Genomic DNA, 21,297 nt, shown 5'->3' on the forward strand with positions numbered 1-21,297 from the left:
GCTAACAAAGACAAAAACAGTTTCAATTCACCAACATTTTGCAAATACATACACAAGCTCGCGACTGAGCCAGCGCCTGGTAGCACCCAGACTTCTATCTAACTGACCTGCTTATTTCATATTCAGACTTGAGCAAACTGGAGGGGCTTAAAAAAAGCATACGATAAAAGTAACATCTTGTGTGACGATTAAATGTTAATTATATATTTACACAATGTATGTTTAAACAAATAACTTCACAAAAAATATGAATGACAGAAAAAAAAAAATATTCTTTGGTTTCTGGTCAGCCTTTTCTGAGCGTAGTGGTGGTTTATCGGGATTAACCCTGTCCTCCAACTACAAATCCCTGGAGAATCACTGTTGAGCTGGGAGAAAAATTTAGGATTCATGAGGTGCCAAAATCTCAACATGTGTCTTTAAGCTACATATCATACATGTCTAACCTTTGTAAGGTAAAAACAGAAAGAATTTAGAAACTAACTGACCTGGAACCACACCAACATATAACACTGCTATTTCTGTGTGGGCCGAGACCTGCACCTGTGACTGTACCATTGTTCCAGTGGTGATAGCAGCTACTTTAGATGGCCAGAACCCCGCGTGTGCTCTGAACAGAAATTATACTATGTAAAGCAGGACAGTGTAAATGTGCGCAGTATAGCATAGCAGAGAAATGCATTTAGTGCCCCATTTCTTCTTAGGCTGAAATGCATGTGTGTGTGTCGGGAGGCTAAATCTCTGGTGTGTGCAGTTATATCAGGGCAGCATGTTCAGTGTAGCTGATTGTGCAAATGTGTGCAAATATGTATGTGTGTGTATGGATAAAGAAGGTATTTCAAGTGCAATCCAAGTTTGTCTCCAGAAACTCTGTGTGCCTCCATGGTCAGCTGCCATGGAAATGAGTGAGTGTGTGAGTTGCGTGTGTGTCCGTGCAGATGAGCGTGCTGTGAATGTGTTGAACTGTGATGGCCTTGGTGCTGTGATCTGAAAAGGCAGTTCCTCGCTGTGTGCATCTCTCTCCTTCCTCGCCATGACCTCTAGAAGATGCTTTGTCTTCGGTTCTTTCCTCGACCTGTAATTGAAGTTGAAGCTTGTTGGCATTAATGACCACCAAAGAGGAAACAGTCGTTTTTAAAGAAGAAATGACTCACGTTTTCCCCTTAAAAGACTCTTTCAATGTAACAATTATTAGTTTGGTGAAAAAAATAGTAGAAAATGTTGTAGTACCTGAGCCTCCTTCCCAATAAAAGAAAAGGAAGTGAAGAAGTAGACAGATCTTTATTTACTTTACTTTCTTTTCATTTCCCCTGAGATCTTCACTGTGGCAGTTTTATTGGTATCAGAATGAACGAACTTGGCATGCTGGCCTCTCAGAGTGCTTTACTAATTAGCACAGCACATCTGCAGACGCATCATATTGTGGTTAGGAACCAAACACAGCTGTTAGACTGTTAGCACGTTAGACTCATCTGTCATTTATCTGGCTTATGTACGATAAAAATATAATGCAAAGATCTAATGCCATAAATGTTATTTATGTGTATATTAGTGCTACAAACAAGGGGATTCTAGTCACTGTGACTTGGTCAAATGTTGCACTGAGATCAGACCTCTTACCTAAAGGCTGGAACACTGAGCTGCGGTGTCCTGGGTCCTTCTGGAGCTGCACCTCTCTGAGAGAAAACACTGAAGCAGCTGTAACACAAATGGGGAATAAGAAGAGTGTCACGGTCCCTCTGTGCTGTGCTCTACTTCCTACCTGTCTCTCTCTCTCTCTTTCCCTCTCCTCCGCTGGTGTGAATGTGTTTGGAGTGAGTATGTTACCTCGCCTTGTGTTTCAGGACCTGTTCCTGACTCCCGCCTCTCTGCTCTGGAGGTAACAAGCTCACCTGTTTGCAATCTGGTATTATATTGCTGCTACTTAAGGTGGTAGAAAACCTTCAGTCTTTGCTGCTCACAGTCAGTGAAGCTGGTTCTCCTGCTTGCTTTGCCTTGTTTTCTGCTGTGAGTAAATGACCTTGTCTGGCTCTGTGTTGGAGAAGAGAGATTCTTGGAGAAACTGAACTCTGGAAGTTGCCCACTGGATTGGAGATTTGAACTTGACTACTTGGAACCCTTGTTTGAACTGTTGCAGTACATCTGTGCTTGTGAATAAACTTGTTGAACTTGAGTCCAACAACAGTCCAAGGGAGGCTGGGAACATTAAGTATGAATGGGCCATTTTCTGTACTGCCATTCCTGTAGCGAGTTATGGTCATAAGGTGGTCCATGTCGTGGCGGTGACCCCAGAGCCAGATGGTGGACACAAGAGATGAAGGCAGCCATCAAGCTGAAGGAGTCCTATCAAAGCCTGGATAGCTCGAGCAGACCAGCATTCTCAGCAAAATACAGTTCTGGAAGTAGCTGAAGCCAAAACTCGGGTGTGGGAGGAGTTTGGAGAGGACATGAAGCGGGACTTCTAGCAAAACCAACTAAGGAGGGAAAGCAGCTTCCAGCTCATGCTGTGTACAGTAGGGATGGAGTGCTGCTGACTTCAACTACAGATATAGTCAGGTGGTGGAGTACTTTGAGGAGGTGCAGCACTCCTCAATCCCACTGACATGCCTTCTTTAGTGGAAGGACAATCTCGGGATGAAGAAGACCACAATCCTCATCTGTGTAGCTGAGGTCAGTGAGGTGGTTAATCAACTCCTTAGTGGCAGGGCACCAGGGGTGGATGAGATTCGCTCTGGATGTTGCGGAGCTGTTGACACTGCGTGGAAGTTGGGACAGTACCTCTGGATTGGAGAACTGGGTGGTGGTTCTCCCCTTCAAGAACGTGGACCGGAACGTGTTTGCGATCACACTCCTCAGCTTCGGGGATGAGGTCTACGCCAGGGTACTAGAGAGGAACCTGTCAAGCTTGGATGGCTATCAGTTAGTCAAATCTTGGATTTATTAGGAATAATGTGGTTTTTATCTTGGTCGTAGAACACTACACCAGCTTATTATCCTCATGAGGAGATTCAGGGATACATAGGAAACAGGTGCAGTGTTTTATTGAAACATGTGCATGCACAGATGTATCAGTGTAAAAAGCTACTTTCTGCTCTTCGCTTGTCATAAAGGGTCACCACAGAGGGTAGCTCCACAAGTTTGATTTGGCGGTGCTTTATGCCAGGTACACTTCCTGACACAACCCCCGGTTAGAACTAAACAATTAACCTTTTGCTTGCCAAGTGAATGTGTGAACCACTACACTATCAGGCAAAGATGAAGTTTGTACAACTCTACAGAGTTCTGTTCTCTGTAAAGATGATCCCACACTGCTTCAATAATGAGCTCCAGGCTCCGGGGAGGCCAATTCATGACTGATTGGGTTCCACTGTGTGTTTTTCTATTATCCATTGGCAGCGTGTTTGGGATCATTGTCATGCTGAAAAATTAAACTGTTGCCAGTCGCATGCTTTCCAAATGGTACTGCATAGTGGATCTGATGGTAATTTTCAGCATGGATTATTATTTCAAATTTGGATTCATCATTCCATCTGACGGCTGTTTCAGTCCAGTTCTTGTGTCCCTCAGTCTTTTCTCCGTGTTTCCCTTTCTTAGGAAGGGCTTCTTTTGTCCTCCATTTGTTCAGTGTCCTGAAAATTTTTTTGCTGAGACATGCTAAGTGTTCAGTTAATAGCTCTTTGGGAATCACCTTCTCGGAGCAAAAGTACTATTATATGGCAGTAAAACTGTGTTATCTTTGGCATCTTTTGGGAACAAATCGTGCTTTGCAACAGGCTGTTAGAAACAAAATGCCTAAAGATACAAGTTAAAATGAGTTCTCTGCTAAGTCGTCTGTATGACACAACATCAGTGAAAATGAATGAAAAGGCAGCATGACCAAAGGAAAACTTCAGAAAGCCTGACGAACTATCGGTCACTTTTAAAACTTACAAAATATAAAGCAAAGAGAGTTGGTTCAAGACTTTTGCACAGTGCTGCATACAAAAGTTAAGCAGGCTTTAGTTTTTCTGTCAGTTCCGATTGCTGACAGTCTGCTTCAGACATTTTTCAAACCTTAGGAAACAGGTGGAAAATACAATAAATAAGGTGTAATTAGAAAAATGATTGCTCAGTAGTAGGGCTTTAATGGAACGGGGTCATCATTAACTAAATGAGCTACACAGAGGGCTCACACTGCTGTGACAGGACACACTGAAATATAAATATTTCTGCCTACACAACAGTTAGAAAAAACATTGAGTTTAGCACTTTACAGGATCAGCGTTCATGTACTGTAACATCATTGTTGGATGTTGTCATGTTCTAAGAGCTTTGGACCTTAATCTCTGTGTGTGTGTCTTACTGTCTGCCAAATTGTGAATGTTGTCTCCCAGACTCAGGAAGTAGGGGTGACGTAGAGCAGCTTCCGAGGAGATTCTGCTCCTGGTGTCGTACTGAAACCACAAGATGAAAACAGCTAATCAGCGAGTCTGTGAACAGCTACGTTCTGTCTCATATCCAGGCGGACGTCACTGTGCTTTTGTGTCATACCAGCAGCAGAGCAGACAGCAGGTCAATCCCTTCTGTGTCCAACCTGCGGAGATAAAGCAACAGTTCAGACTGTATAATGAGTTTAGCTGCAAACTAAAGAACTGCAAGAATGTCTCTTTCATTAAAAAAAAACCCAAACATAAACTCTTGGCCCATCAAACCAGACGTGCTTGGGCCTCTAGGCTAATTCCAAAAATTAAAATCCCATCGGGTGACATAGTCGCTGACCCCAATTTGATCAACCAGACTTTTAGCGATTACTTGTCAAATTTATATGCCTCTGAATCATGCATTCTAAACCAATCAGAGCTATCTATCCTCGATACTCTTCCCTTTCCGCAGGTCCTACATGCCTTCTCTGAAGAGATGAGTTCCCCTATTTCCGTTTCTGAGGTACACAATGCTATCAGGGCTTTGCAAGCTGGTAAATCCCCAGGCCCCGATGGTTTTACAACAGAATTCTACAAAGAATTTTCTTCACTTCTCTCTCCATTCCTGGTTAGTGTGTATAATGAATCTTTTATTGCTGACTCGCTCCCCCTTCTATGTCACTTGCCACTATTTCACTTTTACTAAAGAAAGATAAAGATCCCACCCTCTGTGGGAGTTATAGGCTGATATCATTACTTAATGTGGACTTTAAGATCCTGGCTAAGGTCCTTGCCTGTCGACTTCAGCGGGCTTTGCCAGATTTAATAGCTCAGGATCAGACTGGTTTTATGCAGGGGAGGCATTCCTTTTTCAACACTCGACGGCTGCTTAATATTCTTTATTCATATTCATCCGACAGTCCTGAGGTAGTGGTGTGCCTTGACGCTGAGAAGGCTTTCGACAGAGTCGAGTGGAATTATCAGTTTTATATCCTTCAGAGGTTTGGGTTCTGCTCCAGGTTTGTTTCCTGGATCCACCTTCTGTACTCAGCTCCAGTGGCATCAGTTCTGACCCATGGAACTCTTTCATCCCCTTTCCCTCTATGATGTGGCACCGTCAAGGGTGCCCCCTCTTTCACCTTTGCTGTTTAACCAGGCAATAGAACCTTTGGCCATTTGGCTACGCCATCATCAGCAGTTTGTGGGGATTACACGATTTCATAAACTTTCCCTGTATGCAGATGATCTCATTCTTTATATTTCTGACCCCATCCACTCGCTCCCCTCAATGTTGGAAATTTTTCAACGTTTTGGTAAAATGTCGGGCTATAAGTTAAATCTTCAGAAAAGTGAGCTGTTTTTGGTTAATGCTGCAGTGCTCTCGCTTCCTTTAAACTTCTTCCCCTTTAAAATTGCTCATAAGAAATTTAAATATTTAGGCGTTACCTTTACCCGCTCCTTTACTGACTTGTTACATGGGGGGGGGATGGGCGGGATTTTTTTTTTGTATGTACATATACTTATTTGTGTCTTTAGGTGCCTATATGTGCATGTATACAAGTATGTGCATATATGGGTATATGTGTATGTATATATATTTATGTATATGCAAAGTTATTTATGTGTAAATCTTATTTTTTCTCATTCATTTCATTTTATTTATTTATTTTAATTTGTCTTTGTGAGGCATGCACCAAGGGCTATATATATATATATATATATAAGATAAGATAAAACTTTAATGATCCCATGACGGGGGAATTTGCGCATTACAGCAGCTCAGTACAGAGAAAAAATGAAAAGGATGAGTAAGAACAAATAACTAAACTAAAACTAAAATAGAATAAAATAAAATAGCAAAAAAAACTATACACATATACATAAGCACTATATACATAAAATATATATATCAATGTCAATACACACATTTACATATACACACACACATCAAAACACTATATACAGATAACAAAAATATTATATACATTTGTAGCCAGTAAGGTAATATGTAAGTCAGTCTATGCCTACGGGTGCTTAGTTTGGAGCCCTTTGCCTGTGTGTGTGTCTGTGTGTGTGTCAATGTGGTAGTGTAGGTGGTGTGAGTGTATATGTATACTTTTCTGTTGTATTCGTCAAGTTTATATATTATTGAATGTTCCATATGCACCATCAATACTCTAACTTTTTTTTTTTGCGGGGGGGGGTGGGGGGGGGTAATTAGTGCTTTCTTGCTTGTTTCTTCTTTTCAGTTTACCTTTGTATAGCTGCCTTACAACGTTACAGTGACTGGATATAATATTGAATTTAACTTTTCACTGATCTTTGTTCTTTTTTTCCTTTTCTTTCTTCTTTGTCTCGCTGTTATTTATTTACTTTTTTTTTTTTCTTTTTTTCCTTCTTTTCGCATTTCAGTCATTTTGTAATGCTGGAAAACTTTAAAAAAGAAATTGGGAAAAAAAACAAAAACAAACTGTAGTGGTATTTTTTAAATGAGGTGACACAGAGAGTGCCATTGTGAGTCCTGTGGGAAATCAGCAACTTCTATCAGACATAAACATGCAGCTGAAAACTGGCTTTGAAAAACATCAGGTACAATCTGCACTGCTGTTTTTCCAAGTCTTGGAAATTTGGGGACAAAGAAAGTAATCATCCAAACTATTACATATCAAAACTTTTTACCCCCAAAAATAACTTTTTCTTGTATCCAAAACAAACTCAATCTTGGCATAATTTTGACAAACTGACATCAGCATCAGCAGGCGTTTGCGTGTAATACTAATTAGCAGATGTTAGCGTTTCACTATGCTTGTTTTTTATTCCCACTAAATAGACGGGGAACAGAAAATTGTGAGTTTTTACCGGGGCACATGGTTGATGAGAGGCTGAGGCCTGTACTGAGGAAAGACGTACGACATAAATTCCTCATTACTGCTGATACCAGGCCAAGTCTCTTCTGTCGGAGTGCCTGGAGGACAAAGAAGCAAAGAAATGTGTGATGCCACAGGACAAAGCTGCTCAATGTTTTCAGTCGAATCATTACAAAAAGTGATCTGATCTATATCTGCATCATGAGCACAGACAGACATTAAGCTCATCTGTGTCTTTACTGAACACAAGTTAAATATTTACAGAGCTCCTGGATTTTTTCTTCTGCAGCAGTAACCTTAAACGTGCACGTCAGTTAGCTGCAAAGCAAACATGCATAATGATCTTCCTCACAGAAGTGATTCAGTGGAGAAACATAGCATGAGTAGAGCGAACAGCTCTTTGATCACACGAGTTATTCTGCAGTATGAGTGCCATAAAGAAAAGAGATGAATTTAATTCCAATATTAAGTTGAGAATTCCGAATTTGATCAGTGAAAATGAATATCTCGCTGAGGCTATCATACCTACTCAAACACTCCCGGTTAAAGTAAATGAAAAACAGTTCAAAGAATGGGACAAACTGTCCTGGTATATTTGGCAAGGAAAAAGAAAAAATATAGCTACCTCTGCAGCTCGCAAAGAATAGGGGAAAACTGGCACTACCCTATATACTGTATAAGCGAGGAGCTTATTTTGTTGGTGTAATTTAAACTACAATCCAAGATGGAAGGGCACACTTTCAGGGTTCAGGCATGGTTGAGCAATAAAAATTTAACCAACAGGAATTGGGTAATAAATGGATCAGACTATCTCTGGAAACATGGCCAAATATTATTACTGATGATGGTTTGCTTGAAGAGATAAAGATTCTGACATAGTGCTTCAGCGACCTTGATTTTATCCCTAATAAGCTGGATGCACACAGGGGCCTCTCCCCATGCTGCACCTTGTTTAGACACTGAGTGACTAACAGACACGAAAAAGACCACAGAGTTATTTTTTTAATAACTTTGTTAGATTTACAAAACAACAGCAATTTTATGGAGTGTTTAAGGACATTTGTAAACAACCTACTGAAAGTCTTTATATATTCAAGAATACATAAGAGTCTTCAGGAGGTCAAAACAGTGAGCACCACCCACAGAAAATATAAATGGGAGAATGAAACTGACAGTTTCCTTTCAGAAGAAAATTATATATTGTTGTGCATTTCAATGGAAGATATCAGGCTCAAGGTCAATAGTCAAGAGTTTTAGCAGATATCCCAGCCACCTGTCCAGAAGTGTCACCATGCCGGCATTACCACATACAAGTGAATAACGTGTAAAATTCATACACAGAATTGGTGACGATATCAAGTGGAAAGATCTTCTTTTTGGATTTCTGCATTCTTCATCTGTAAAGTTTAAAACTAAATATCTAAAATCTTACATTTTTACCTGCCAGAAAAGCAACTCCAAAGAAACGGCTGATGCATCAGCCTCTGAGGACTTCTACAATTTGGGACTGTTGTCATGAAAAAGATCACCTCCCACACGAGTGTTCAGGAGACCTCCCCAAAGTGCCTTTTTTAGTTTCTGTTATATTTTTATCTAATTATTAAATTATTTTTCAAATGTCCCAGCCATTTATCTTTGAGGTGTTATTTAAACAAAAATAACAAATTAGTGATAAAAAATATTAATAGCAAATCAATATTTAAAAAGAAAAATGCTGTCACTGTTGTCAGTTAGAGATGGATACGTGCTTCCAAACTGTGATAAACTGTCACCTGAATCTGTAGTTTTACAGTCCAAACTTGACCGAGCCAAAGAATTCTCTGTATCACAGTTCGCTGTGTTTTATCACAGGCGACTCTTTCCCTACTTTCCCCGAGCAGGCAAACATTCGGTGTCCTTCTCATTCTCTTTGAACTTGAAACTAAGTTGAACTAAACTTTGCTGCCAATAATACAGCGAACTACAAAAGGCCCTGAAGCTACATTTTCTTATTCCACTGGAGCATTTTTAAAGGTTACATTTATGCACTCACTCTTTCATATGCTTTTCTCAAACATGCATCTTTTGTATTGACTCAAACATGCATCTTTTGTTGTGACTCTCTAAATGGTTGTGTTGTTTATACAAAAAAAAATTAGCTCCTGATCTCAGTGAGATCACTGCTTTAAATAAAAGATTTTAAAATAATAATATGCACATATGATATTCAAGTCTTTACTAATATGGTCTCATCTTGGCGGATGTGGATCTACCCCAGCCTTGCAAACTGTTTTGTGTACGACACACATTAAGAGGCTATTTATACAGCACCAAATCACAACAGCATACTGTGACGTAAAGACCCTGTGATAACACACATATAAAATTCTTCCAGAAAAAAAGGTAACTCCCACATGTATTAGTTAAAATTTGCTACATTGAGAAAAATTCCTAATTGGAACTATTTAAACAGAATATGCTGAATGCAGAATGATCTGCATCAAACATTCCATGTTGCAATATTTGGATAGTAAACAAGAGAAAATAAGTAAATCCTGCTGAACTGTCTTCATCTGAGAGAAAGACCTGAAGTTTTTGATGACTTGGTCGCTGCATTAAGATGCACACTAATATTTCATTATTCTAGTTTAGCCAAAACACTATAATTATGTCTTTCTTACCCATGAGCCTAAAAATAAGATGTAGCTCTTCCTTTACGGTGGCACCGGGAAACATGGGACGACCTGTTACCATCTCATGCTGGATGCAGCCCACACCCCTGAGAGAAGAAGGAGGAGATAAGGATGTAAAGAGGAGGAGCAAAAAAGCAGCAAACAATGGTCGAGTTCAACACACACACAAAATCAGCACTCTTTGAAGTGGATGTAAGTGCAAACAAGCATGGTGTGAGTGGGCACAGTCCAGCCTTCAGTTCCACGCAGGATGGTGTGGTGAAGAGGCGCCCTGCAGTCTGCTGAGAGGATATGCGGCTCCACGAGCTCACAAAAAAGCTCCTGTGTTGCCACAGATTTAGCAGAGCTGTGGGGGTGTTCTCACCACAGCAAACTGCCAAACACGAGGAAAGTGAATGCAAATATATTACGTTCTTTTGTATGACTAGTGACTCATCTTGCTGCTGAAACAACCTGTGAGGTTTTAATAGACGGGAATGAGTCATGGAAATCCTGGATGGCCCTCGAGTTATTGCATATTATTATTGTTTCACCAAGTAAGAGGATTTCACTTTAACGGGTCATCACTAGTTCTTTTAATACCCCAACAAGCGCAATGGTTCAAGACACTTTTAGCTGTGTTTTAGGCATTTAGCCACATTCACTGTGGCTGAAAGATGAAGCACTTAAATGCCCAAAACTGCATTTTCTTGGGTGGTTATTGGAGTCATTCCCCACAGACTCCCATCTTAAAAAGCTCAAATGTATCAGACAAAGTGGTTTCAGTGTCTTTAGCTACTTTCACTCCTCATGACAAATGATATTTTTTCTCTGATACTAAAGGCTTAAAACAAAGATTCCTCATGCTCCAAATCAAAATGATATTTTATCTGCCCCTCGGTATAATTGTTATTTGTGTTAGTGGAAGGTTTTGACATCACTGATAAAAGTGACAGCCAAAATGCCAAACGAACTTCAAACACACGTACACCTCATGGGCCACCTACACATTACACCTGCAGGAGCTGCTCAACCATGGAAACCCAAACTCCCGACAGTGTTTGCGCTGATGTTAACACCAGAGGAGGTTTGGAAGAAATTTCACTAATTAACTTGTTGCGACAGTGGCGTCCTGTTAAATTATTAAACTCAAATTCACAAACGTTTGTAAAGGGACTGAAGAAGCGTGCACCAATACTTTTGTCCAGTGCTGTGAAAAAGTTTCTACCCCCTTCCTGATTTCTTAGTTTTTTTGCACATTTGTCACACTTTCATGTTTCAGATCATCAAACAGTTTTTCATGACAGGATGGATGTTATACATAACGGTCCTTCAAAGCAAACATGTATTGTCCTGCTCACCACATGTCGATGGGTGTGGAGTATTCTGTAGAGCCGAGCAGCACGTCAGGAGGTCGATACCAAAGCGTTACCACCTCGTTGGAATAGGTCTTAGTGGGGACAGACTTGGCCCTGGCCAAACCTGGACATTACAGAATTTAAGATCAAAGGCCATCAGTAACAGCACAATGAAATATTGTAGCTCTAACATCTACACACTGTGACCAATTAAAGAGAAGGTTGAAATGGTTGCTTGAAGCGCAGTCACAACGTACTGGTGGGTTTCACAACCCGCCGCCACCAGAAAACTGTGAAAACTCAGAGTGAGGGGCACAGTTGCTAGGATACAGGAAGTAAAGGTGCTGAAGGAGATCTCTGAGTGGCAATAAAAATAAAATTGGAAAGTGATCACGGCCCAGAAACGTGCTGCATTTTCCCAAAAGTCTCTGCGTTTAATTCCACAGTTGGATTTGTTACCGTGTGTCTGTTATTGTTCTCCTACCTACCAAAGTCAGCTAATTTCAGCTCGCCCTTGTCATTGATGAGCAGGTTCTGCGGCTTTAGGTCTCTGTGGAGGATTTTCCTCTTGTGACAGTAGGACAGACCACGCAGCAGCTGGAACATGAAGATCTGCAGGGGAAACATGAAGCAGTGATGTAATTAGCAGAACAACAAAGTCAAAAATCGTGCAAATCAGAAGAGAAAAAGAATTGTGGTAATCGTGTAATAGGTAAGATTAAAATAATGTTAATAAAAATGACATTAATAGCTATTTACAGTTTCCTGGACAATTATTTGAGTGTTTTTTTTTGCTCGATTTCTGTCACTAATGCTTAATTTTACTGGTCCCATAATAGGCATTTAGTACATGTAGAAATCCATCACAGTTATTCACAGCAGGCAGTTCCACGTTTGATTTGGCAGCTTTTCCATGCCGGATGTCCTTCATGGTAATTTTTTTCCCCTCACATGTAAATAACCTTAGAGGAACAAGTGTTGTTCAGCAACCATCTGAGTTTTTTCAGGAAGTGCTGAACATATTTTTCAGAAAACTGGATACTCAGCGCTACAGCTTAGAACCTGCTACTAAAACAAGCTCTCTTTGGGATGCTGGTGGTAGCATGTTGCTGATGAGTCGTGTATATGACTCACCTTGACATTATGCATGCTCATGAGGTTCCCACAGTTGTCCAAGTACTGTTTAAGGTCGCTGTCCTGAAATATGAAATAGTCACAATTTGCACTCAAGTTAATCTACATTCTGTTTGAGTCATCGAGATCAACACCTTCAGAAAACCTGCAAAACATGAACTGTTGATATACTCACAAGATACTCAAACACCAGAGTGAGGCAGCGGTCGGTGTGGATGATGTCATGCAGGGTGACAATGTTAGCGTGTTTCAGGTTCTTAAGCAGAGACACTGAGGGAAGGAGACATGAAGTGAGCCATGTTCTTCCAACAAAACAGCAACACTGCAGCTGTTTTTTTCCTAAACCACAGACTGTATAAAGATGGTTGACACATCACCAGAGTCTGTGGACTAGTGAGTGAGGGGCAGTATTAAGATCCTGCCTTTCAAGCAGCCTAATGTTAGCACACACCCGTTGAGCTTCATGTAGCCTAACTGCATTTTCCAAATAAGCACGATTAGCAATTGGTTGCCGTGCAGTTAGGTCAGGTACATCCCAAAAATACATCAGTTGTGATCTTAGCTCGGGATCAAGAGGTGGGCAGGAGGCTGAAACGAAATATTCTGGCTCGCCTTCCTTGTTGCATTGTCCATCTTTTATATACAGTCTGTGGTTTAAAGCAAGCTGCTGTGTCTTGAAAAGATCACCTAAATGCTTCCAGAGGTCACTGAGGTTTGAATTACCACAGCATAAAAGCAAGAGAGAGAGTAGACTTTGCAGCCCCTTTCACCTAAATTTAATATGTGCATGTACATATTTTCTTTTCATGCTACTTTCGTGCTACATTTTATAATTTAAATGAAAAAAAAAAGATTTTTAAGCTATTCTAAGAATGCAGGTTATAATTTAGGCTAACCAGTGTATAAAATATAAATTTAGAACAAATTGAAACCACTGAACAGTAAACACACACACAGAGTTGAAAGACTGACAGACCAATGTTTCATTTGAGAGTTTGTTCTTTTAATTTCACTTTCAGATTTAGGCAGTTATGATTGCATTCAATAACGCAAAAAATCTGTAGATGAATCCTGAATAGTAACATTTACCAAAATGTCCAACAAGAAGCTAAAATGAGCTCCAACTCAGTCAAAATGTTCTTTACACATTAACGCATCAGTAAATATTATCTAGTGAATAATTCTAATATGTAACAGACTTTTATTTTTTTTTATTTTAATACTTAAACTTCCATCACAGCACATACTGATTTCTGTTTGTGTTTTACCCTCCTAAAGATGGGCTAGGCCAGATGAAGATATAATAGAAAAGTTAGCTGTGTGATATTTATCTCTCAATTTTTAGAAAATTATGTCTGCCTAAACAGTCAAAGGCATTCTACACTGAGCTGTGCGAACAGTTCGGTCTGTAGTGTTAACTTCAGCTGCTCTATTAAGGTGGATGTAAGGACGTTGTGTTGCTGTTATTAGAACTGTTCTGGTGTAATAGATATAATTAGGTACATGTGCATTGACTATACACTGATCATGTACTGCAATTATCAAAACTGCAAGTACACTTTAGAGGTGCTACACAAACTCAGCAACACCGGATTATAAAGTGTGTATTTGTGTGTGTTCAGGTGTGCATGTACCTTCTCTGATAGCAGTGCAAGGTGCCCCCTCGTCATGTTCCAGCCGGATCTCCTTCAGTGCAACCAGGTTTTCAGTGAGTTTGCTCCGCCCTTTAAAAACTGTAGCATATGTCCCCTACACACAGAAACACCCAAAAGAACTTATTGATGTTCTGATGTTACTGTACTGGGGTGGCTGCAGGAGGTGGTTCGATCCCTGGCTGTTCCAGTCTACCGAAGTATCCTTGGATGAGATACTGAACCCCGAGTTGCTCCTGATGCATTTATGTGAATGTTAGATAGAAAACACTTATATGAAGGGGTGAATGAGGCATGTTGTATAAAGTGTTTTGAGTGCTCGAGCAGAAAAGCACTACATAAGAACCAGTCCATTTTTACTATGACCAAATATACTAATAGAAAGTACACTTCTCACAGAGAGTGTATGGATTAGGAGACCTCAGAACTGCCTCTTTACACTGATGTGCTTCTGTTGTCTTCATCACATCATCACCTGCAGCGTGCACTGGGGCAGCTGAGTGTGAAGCAGCCAGGTGTCGAGTTAGACCCATCCACATATAAGTGATTCACTTACTGCACATCACTTTGCAGTGAACTTTCCAGACTCCTATCACAGAAATAACCCTCTAATATATTTGCCACCTCCTCATATGTCAGCTGTATCCTTGGCTCTCATTGGTATTCCATCAAAAGGAAACAGCTGAGGTGGTTCAAACATCTCATTAGGGTGTCACTGAGTGCTACAGGAATCACAATGAGAATACTGAGAGGTTCAGACGGCATGTAGCAAAAGCAGGATGAAATGAAACAATGATAATAATTCATCTGAAGTCTATAGTTTATGAAAATACACAACAATAATGAGTCTCTTTTGAAGGGAAATTTTAATGTCATATGTTAGAAGTATATCAAGAATTTCATGTAAATTTCCTTTTTTAAAATATTCCTAATGATTTCATCCTCTTTCATTCTTTTACAAACTCACTTTAGATTTGCACATGTTGCCTCTGAGCAGCATCAGAACTTCACATCTAGGCAATGAAAGCCTCTCAAACAGGCTTTGGCCTAATCCAATAATTAAATGTGTATATGCTGTATATCGCATTGGGATCTGTTTATTAAAAGGTTGATGATCCCTCATCTAGGATAGCTTTCTGCTGCTGACTATTTAACCATTATGTGGTTGATCGCAGGTGTTTTGTCTGTGGATCCAGCACTGCAGGCTGAAAAGAGAGCAAATCCTTTTCAGATATTGAGCAACTAAACTGCAGTAAATGGGGTACTTTTTTTTTTTTTTAATGGAATCGCTGCCTGGCTCAGGGCGTAAAGCTAACCATGCTTTTGTGAAGCTCCTATCACTATAATTGACAACAAAAGCAGCTCTTTTTGATCTCTCGCCACTGCTGTTATCTGCTGCTGAGCCTTGTGACTGAGACTGATTCGGGCTGCTTCTGACACTAATCATTCCTCAGTCCTTAAGGCAATAAATGTTCTCACATAAATAGCATGGTATTTAGGTACATTCCACCCATGAGCCCTCTTCATCTCAAGCAAGTCCATGAAAAGTAATCCACTTAGCAATTTGTCATGAAGCCATGCAAAAATCTGGACACATGGGTACACTAGTTTGGCTTGTATTTTGGTACATAAACAAAGAAAGCATATAGTGCATGTTGTACTGATTTGGACATGATGAGGATGGTCGATCACAGTGAGCATGATCCACATTATCCTCTGGAGAAGTGCTGTAACCCTGTTTCACCTCAGTGGGTGGACCTCACTGGACTATGCCTGTAAGGACTCAGGAAAAAAGAACCACTGTGTTCACAGTACCTGACACCAGGCTAATTGGTAATGTGGCAGTAGATGCTGCTGGGTTGACATGATAATGCCCCAAAGATGGACTCCTGAAAGCACATCCTAGATACTTTGCCCCTGTGCATCCTTTCTAGACAGCCCAGTAAAAAAAATGTCACTTCATCACCAACGCTGGAAATTAATCTTAGGAGGTCTACCTCAGGGTTATCAGGGTTAGGTCAACTGGTGTGAGTTCCAGGTGAAGCGAGTAGAGACAAATCTGTGTTAAAATACTTCACACTGCATCAGCTCACATTGTTCTGATGCTAGAAATGGAGGAAAGGCAAACTGACGCCATGTGAAGGGAAACTGGCTGAACTTCGCTTAATAGAAACAGGAAAAAAGGAGAGTGCTTAAAGAAAAGTAAGAGAAATCCTCGGATTTCCCGATAAATTCTATACATTAATTGACTGTAATTGATCCAAGTTTTCAGTTTTACTCCTCATCTGTTAGCTGTCAGGGAACAAAAAATAAATGACACGCATCAAACCTATTTACATTTTTTCTCCAAAACATATGGTTAAAAAAACTAATGACTTAAAATTAATGGGACAGGTGCCCTTTCATATTTTCTCTTCATATTATAGAGATGATCCACTAACTCCCATCCATCCATTTTCTTCTGCTTATCCTTCTGTGCCCGTGAGGATTTTACTTCAACTTTGTCCCACAGTCCCAAAGACATGCATGTTAGGTTAACTGGCGATTCTGAATTGGCCAAAGATGTGAGGTAGATAAAGTGCAGTGTACAGAACAGAGCACTGTATGGACGTGTAGTATGGCACTTTGACTGGTTAGTAAGAAAAGCACAGGAAAACATTTACTGTTCACCAGTGGGTTTAACAAAATGTTTATAGTTCAAAACATGTCAGCATAGTCACAACTTATTGTAGCCTATAAGATAAGAACCACAGCAGCAGCTTACATGATAATCTTCTGCATCATATTGATGGTTTGTTTTTGTGGTCTGTCACTATGAAATATGGGATGGCATTATCTCCTTTCCTTTTACAAAGGATGGTCCTCTGATAAAGGAGGTAATACAGGAAGCAATGATGCAATTTCTAGTATTTAGCGAGTTTGAGCAGCTCTCATTATGGCTGCTGTGCAGATACCTCCAGTTCATTTCACTCAGTTGGAAACCTTTCTAAGCAAAAGTGAATCTTCAGCCTGTGTGGGCTGTCTTTATCAACCACATGAAAAATGCTGAAAGGTGTATCTTACCTCACCCAGTTTGCCAAGCTTCACATATGTTTCCAGTTTCCCAAAGCCTATGTCAGACTAGAAACCAGAAGGAAAGGACACATTAATCTTACAGCATCGCCTGCTGTGGTCTCTTCTACTGATTACACCTCGCTTTTATTAGCTAATGCTTTATTTGTTAATTAGAGCAAAAGACTGCCCCAGGCAGGAAAAAAATGCCTCTCAACTGAGAAAAAGGACAAAGATCCAAGAAAGCAACTGGTGCATTATCACTCACTATATTAAAACAAACACACACACACACACACACACACACACACACACACACACACACACACACACACATATATATAAAAACACAGAAGAAACAAACAACAAACATAAGCTGAGATATTCCTTTAATCAAGAGCAGTTTATCCAAGAGTGTAAAATAGCCAGAAAACCAATAAAGTCACTAAAATTAGAAGGCAGACAAATGAGAGAAAAAATGGAAACAACACTAACCAGTGAGGCACGTCGAGACATGCGACTGAGAGGTTTGCAGAGCGGTGAGTTTTCACTCTCCATCTGTAACTTCTTCAGAAACTCTGGAGGCAGGCGGATGTCCATTGGCAGGGACATGCGCTTACTAACGTCCTGAAAGAATAAAAGGGATTCATCAAACTGTTCTCATTTCCAAGTGCTTTGAGAGGCGGATCCTGGCACAAATCAAAAGTACAATCTCTACCACCCTGGATCCATATCAGTTTGCCCACGCATGTGTCCAAACTTCACAGCCCTGGACAAAACACTGCCATATGCAACTGGACTTTGAACTTCCTGACCAACTGTGAACAGAATGTCAGGTTAGGCAAACACACGTTCTTCTATCCTACTGTTACCCTCAACAGTGTGTGCAGAGCCCTCTCCTGTATGTAGCCCTGGCTGCCAAGCCATTCATGCAACAGATACCATCATAAAATTTGCCGATGACACAACAGTTATTGGTTTGATCAGAGCTGGCCCAAGCCTTGAAGGGGCCTTAAGCAAGATTTTATTTGGGGCCCCCTTCATACCATTTCATTGTCCCCTGAACTTAATCGCTGTAAGGATGCAGGGGTTTTGTTGTGGTGGTTTTCTCTCTCTCTCTCTTCCTTTTCCAGGGGGCAGGTCTTGCTGTGTTTTGCTCCTTCAAGGCGGAGCCTGAGGTCTGAGCTGGGTAATCCTGCACACCTGTTTCCTGTTGTGCAGCGATTAGCCCGGCATTTAAGGTCCAGGTGTTATTCTTGGTCTCCGCCGGACTGTCATTCTACCATAGCGGTAACGACCTCCAGCCAACTCACGATGTTCATAGTGTTTACTGCCCGTCAGGTGTTTATGTCTCTGTGTGTTTCTAGGAAGCTTCAACTTGCCTCAGCCTGCCTGCCCTCGTGGATCCGCTCGTCAGTCACCACGTACCGGTCACCTTCCACACTCACTTCTTACTGCCTGCCCCCCCATGGACAATCCAAACCCCTACTGCCCTTACGTGCCTCCCCTGCAGGATTCCTCAATTCCCGGAATCAAGTAAGATTGACTCTTTTTGTTTGGAACTTTCAATTCACTTCCAGTCTCCAGAAAACTCACAACCAGCCATCTCCTCCTCTGCCTAGAGAGAATTCCCATTTCCCCTGGAATGGAATCCCGTGAAAGCCGCCAACAACCTGTCACCACGCCGGATTCATCTGCAAGGCCCGGTGCTAACCATATCTCTCACTGTGTTTCCAATAAATTGTTTGTAAATCACTCACGCTACCTCGTCCACCTCTGCTCTTGGGTCCACTTAGCTATCCTGACCGCTAGTTGTGACAATCGCTATTAATGCTGGAGGGTTAAAGTTGATTAATTTTTTTAGGATATATTACTGTTTCAGCCTTTTCAATTCCATTTTATTTATACGGTGCCAACTCAGAACAAACAGTCGCCTCAAGGCACTTTATGCTATAAGGTAAAGACCCTACAATAATTACAGAGAAAACCCAACAGTCATCCTAATCTTAAACATAGAGAGGGTGTCTGTTTTCTGAATACAACCTGGGAGCAGGTTCCATAGAAGAGGGGCCTGAAAGCTGAAGGCTCTGCCTCCCATTCTAAGCTTAAGTATCCTAGGAACCACAAGTAAGCCAGCAGTCCGAGAGCAAAGTGCTCTATTGGGGTGATACGGTACTATGAACCAGTGAAGAGAAGCCAATATGTGAGAAATATGCTCTCTCTTTCTAGTGCCTGTCAGTACTCTAGCTGCAGCATTTTGGATCAGCTGAAGGCTTTTCAGGGAACTTTAGGACAGCCTATAACAAATTGCAATAGTCCAACCTAGAAGTAATAAATGCATGAATTAGCTTTTTAGCATCAGTCTGAGACAGAAATATTAGAGTGCAGCCTACTCATTAAATTAGTGTTGTTACAAGTGTAAAAATCTGGACAGTTAGAACTGTCTCTTCTTTCTTTTAGGAAATTGACATTTGTAAAAAATTAAAACAAACCAATAAAGTTTCATGACAAATGTGGGCGAGCTTGGAGGCCCCCCTGTGGTCAGGGGGGCCTATGCAGCCGTATATGTTGCCTATGCCTCAGGCCGGCTCTGGGTTTGATCACCAACAATGATGGGACTGCATACAGGGAGGATGTGCTACACCTGGCAGCTTGATGCTTCACCAGCAATCTCACACTCAGACCTCATGACCTGCTGTACAACTGAAAACTCACTTGTCTCTGAGTGTGCAGTGACCTTTGTTTCCTAAGCCTGATCGCCAAGTCACGTCTGCCTTCAAGACACAAGACCACACTGAACTCAATGCTACACAAAGGGACCCTGTTAATTAATGCTACAGTCACACTAAGGAAAACAGTGGATGGAGACTGCAGCACAACCAAAATTATTGTGGCCCTGCGCAATGAACTTGCAATCTTCTTGCCTTTAAAAGGGTTGCTTCAGAGATGAGGAGCAGATCTGCAGACAGTTGCTGTCTTTAAATCGGTTTTAGTGCATCAAGACTCTGATGAAACAGTGATAAGACAGAGTGAGTCTGTTATCACTGTGCAAACGAATGGGATCAAGTTGTGAATTACATGTTTGTGATAATAAAGCAATTAACCCTGATAAAAAATTTAAAATCTGTTGCTGTCTTTTGCAAGTCTGTTGATGTGTACATACACAGAAATTCACATGAAATAGAAATTCAAATGAACTGCTTATATTCAGAGTTTAGCCAAAACCTCATCGATCTGAAAGAGAAATTCTGAAATGTCTCCACAAATAGTGACATATTGTCAAGAACTTGAAAGAATGACAACTGGACTTCTTTCAGTTTTCTTTTGCAGGTGTTTCAGCTCTCATCCGAGATGCTTCTTCACTTCTAAAACCAAAAGCTGGAGAGTCCCAGGTATTTAAACCCTAGTGGGGGTCAGTGTCATTAGCCACCAACTCTGTACAGTGATGGTTCACAGTGGACATCTTCTTTGACTCGTCTGTCAAATCATCTGTCTTTCCAATTGAAAATGTGAACATTGTCATGGAGTTTTGGGGCATGTTACCCACAAGCAGTGCTAAAATGGTGTCAAGGTGTTTGGAAATGTTGCAGGTGGCTGAGTTTATAGTGCTAGCAATGGGTCTGAGTGGGACTCCTTCTCTGTGGATCTTACGAAGTCCATATGTACATGGTGTAGCTTCCCTCAGGTAAAAGGTGGTTGCATGTAGGGCGGTCAATGGCTTTTTCCCTTTCAAGTTGCTGGAGGCAACAGATGACTTTCTTCGTGTAGTTACTTGCGGGGTCTTGCCTTAAGACCTCATATGTATTGCTGTCACTGAGGAGTGTAGTAATTGTGGTGCGATAATCAGTTGACTTTGGAACAAAGGTGCACCTTCCCTTGTCGGCTGGTAGTATTGTGATGGTTTGGTCTTTACTCTGATGTGATGGTCTTCTTTTCTTAATTTATGAGGTTGGCTGAACATGTTGATTGCATAATGTAATGACTGCAGAATAATAAGAAAATAACATTTGAATTGATTTGTTTCCTATCAGCCTTGCCTTTACTATATAAAACTATCTGCCACATCATATGAAATCTCACTACTGTATGTGGTCCAAGTAGTTATTGGTAGCTTTCCTCAGGTAGTAGAAATGGTGGATCCTCAAACAAATGTAATAAATGTGTATCTTCCCTATATAGCAGAA

General features: G+C 40.8%; 1 protein-coding gene across 2 annotated transcripts in view; it reads right to left on the reverse strand.

Moving 5' to 3' along the window:
- Window positions 1–803: 803 nt before the first annotated feature.
- The window catches only part of cdk18 (cyclin dependent kinase 18), a 65,790-nt gene continuing 45,296 nt past the window's right edge, over window positions 804–21,297 (reverse strand). For both annotated transcript variants that reach the window (XM_030729340.1, XM_030729339.1), the window contains exons 4-16: window positions 17,609–17,740; window positions 17,126–17,182; window positions 14,045–14,159; window positions 12,586–12,680; window positions 12,411–12,473; window positions 11,765–11,888; window positions 11,280–11,400; window positions 9,928–10,025; window positions 7,260–7,365; window positions 4,531–4,573; window positions 4,343–4,433; window positions 1,621–1,698; window positions 804–1,075 (exon numbers count right to left, since the gene is read on the reverse strand). In XM_030729340.1, coding sequence (XP_030585200.1) covers window positions 1,041–1,075; window positions 1,621–1,698; window positions 4,343–4,433; window positions 4,531–4,573; window positions 7,260–7,365; window positions 9,928–10,025; window positions 11,280–11,400; window positions 11,765–11,888; window positions 12,411–12,473; window positions 12,586–12,680; window positions 14,045–14,159; window positions 17,126–17,182; window positions 17,609–17,740 — 1,158 coding nt within the window. In that variant the 3' untranslated portion in view covers window positions 804–1,040. The remainder of the gene's footprint in view (window positions 1,076–1,620; window positions 1,699–4,342; window positions 4,434–4,530; window positions 4,574–7,259; window positions 7,366–9,927; window positions 10,026–11,279; window positions 11,401–11,764; window positions 11,889–12,410; window positions 12,474–12,585; window positions 12,681–14,044; window positions 14,160–17,125; window positions 17,183–17,608; window positions 17,741–21,297) is intronic.

Source organism: Archocentrus centrarchus, chromosome 5 (genome assembly GCF_007364275.1).
Source record: "Archocentrus centrarchus isolate MPI-CPG fArcCen1 chromosome 5, fArcCen1, whole genome shotgun sequence".
Lineage (NCBI taxonomy): Eukaryota > Metazoa > Chordata > Actinopteri > Cichliformes > Cichlidae > Archocentrus > Archocentrus centrarchus.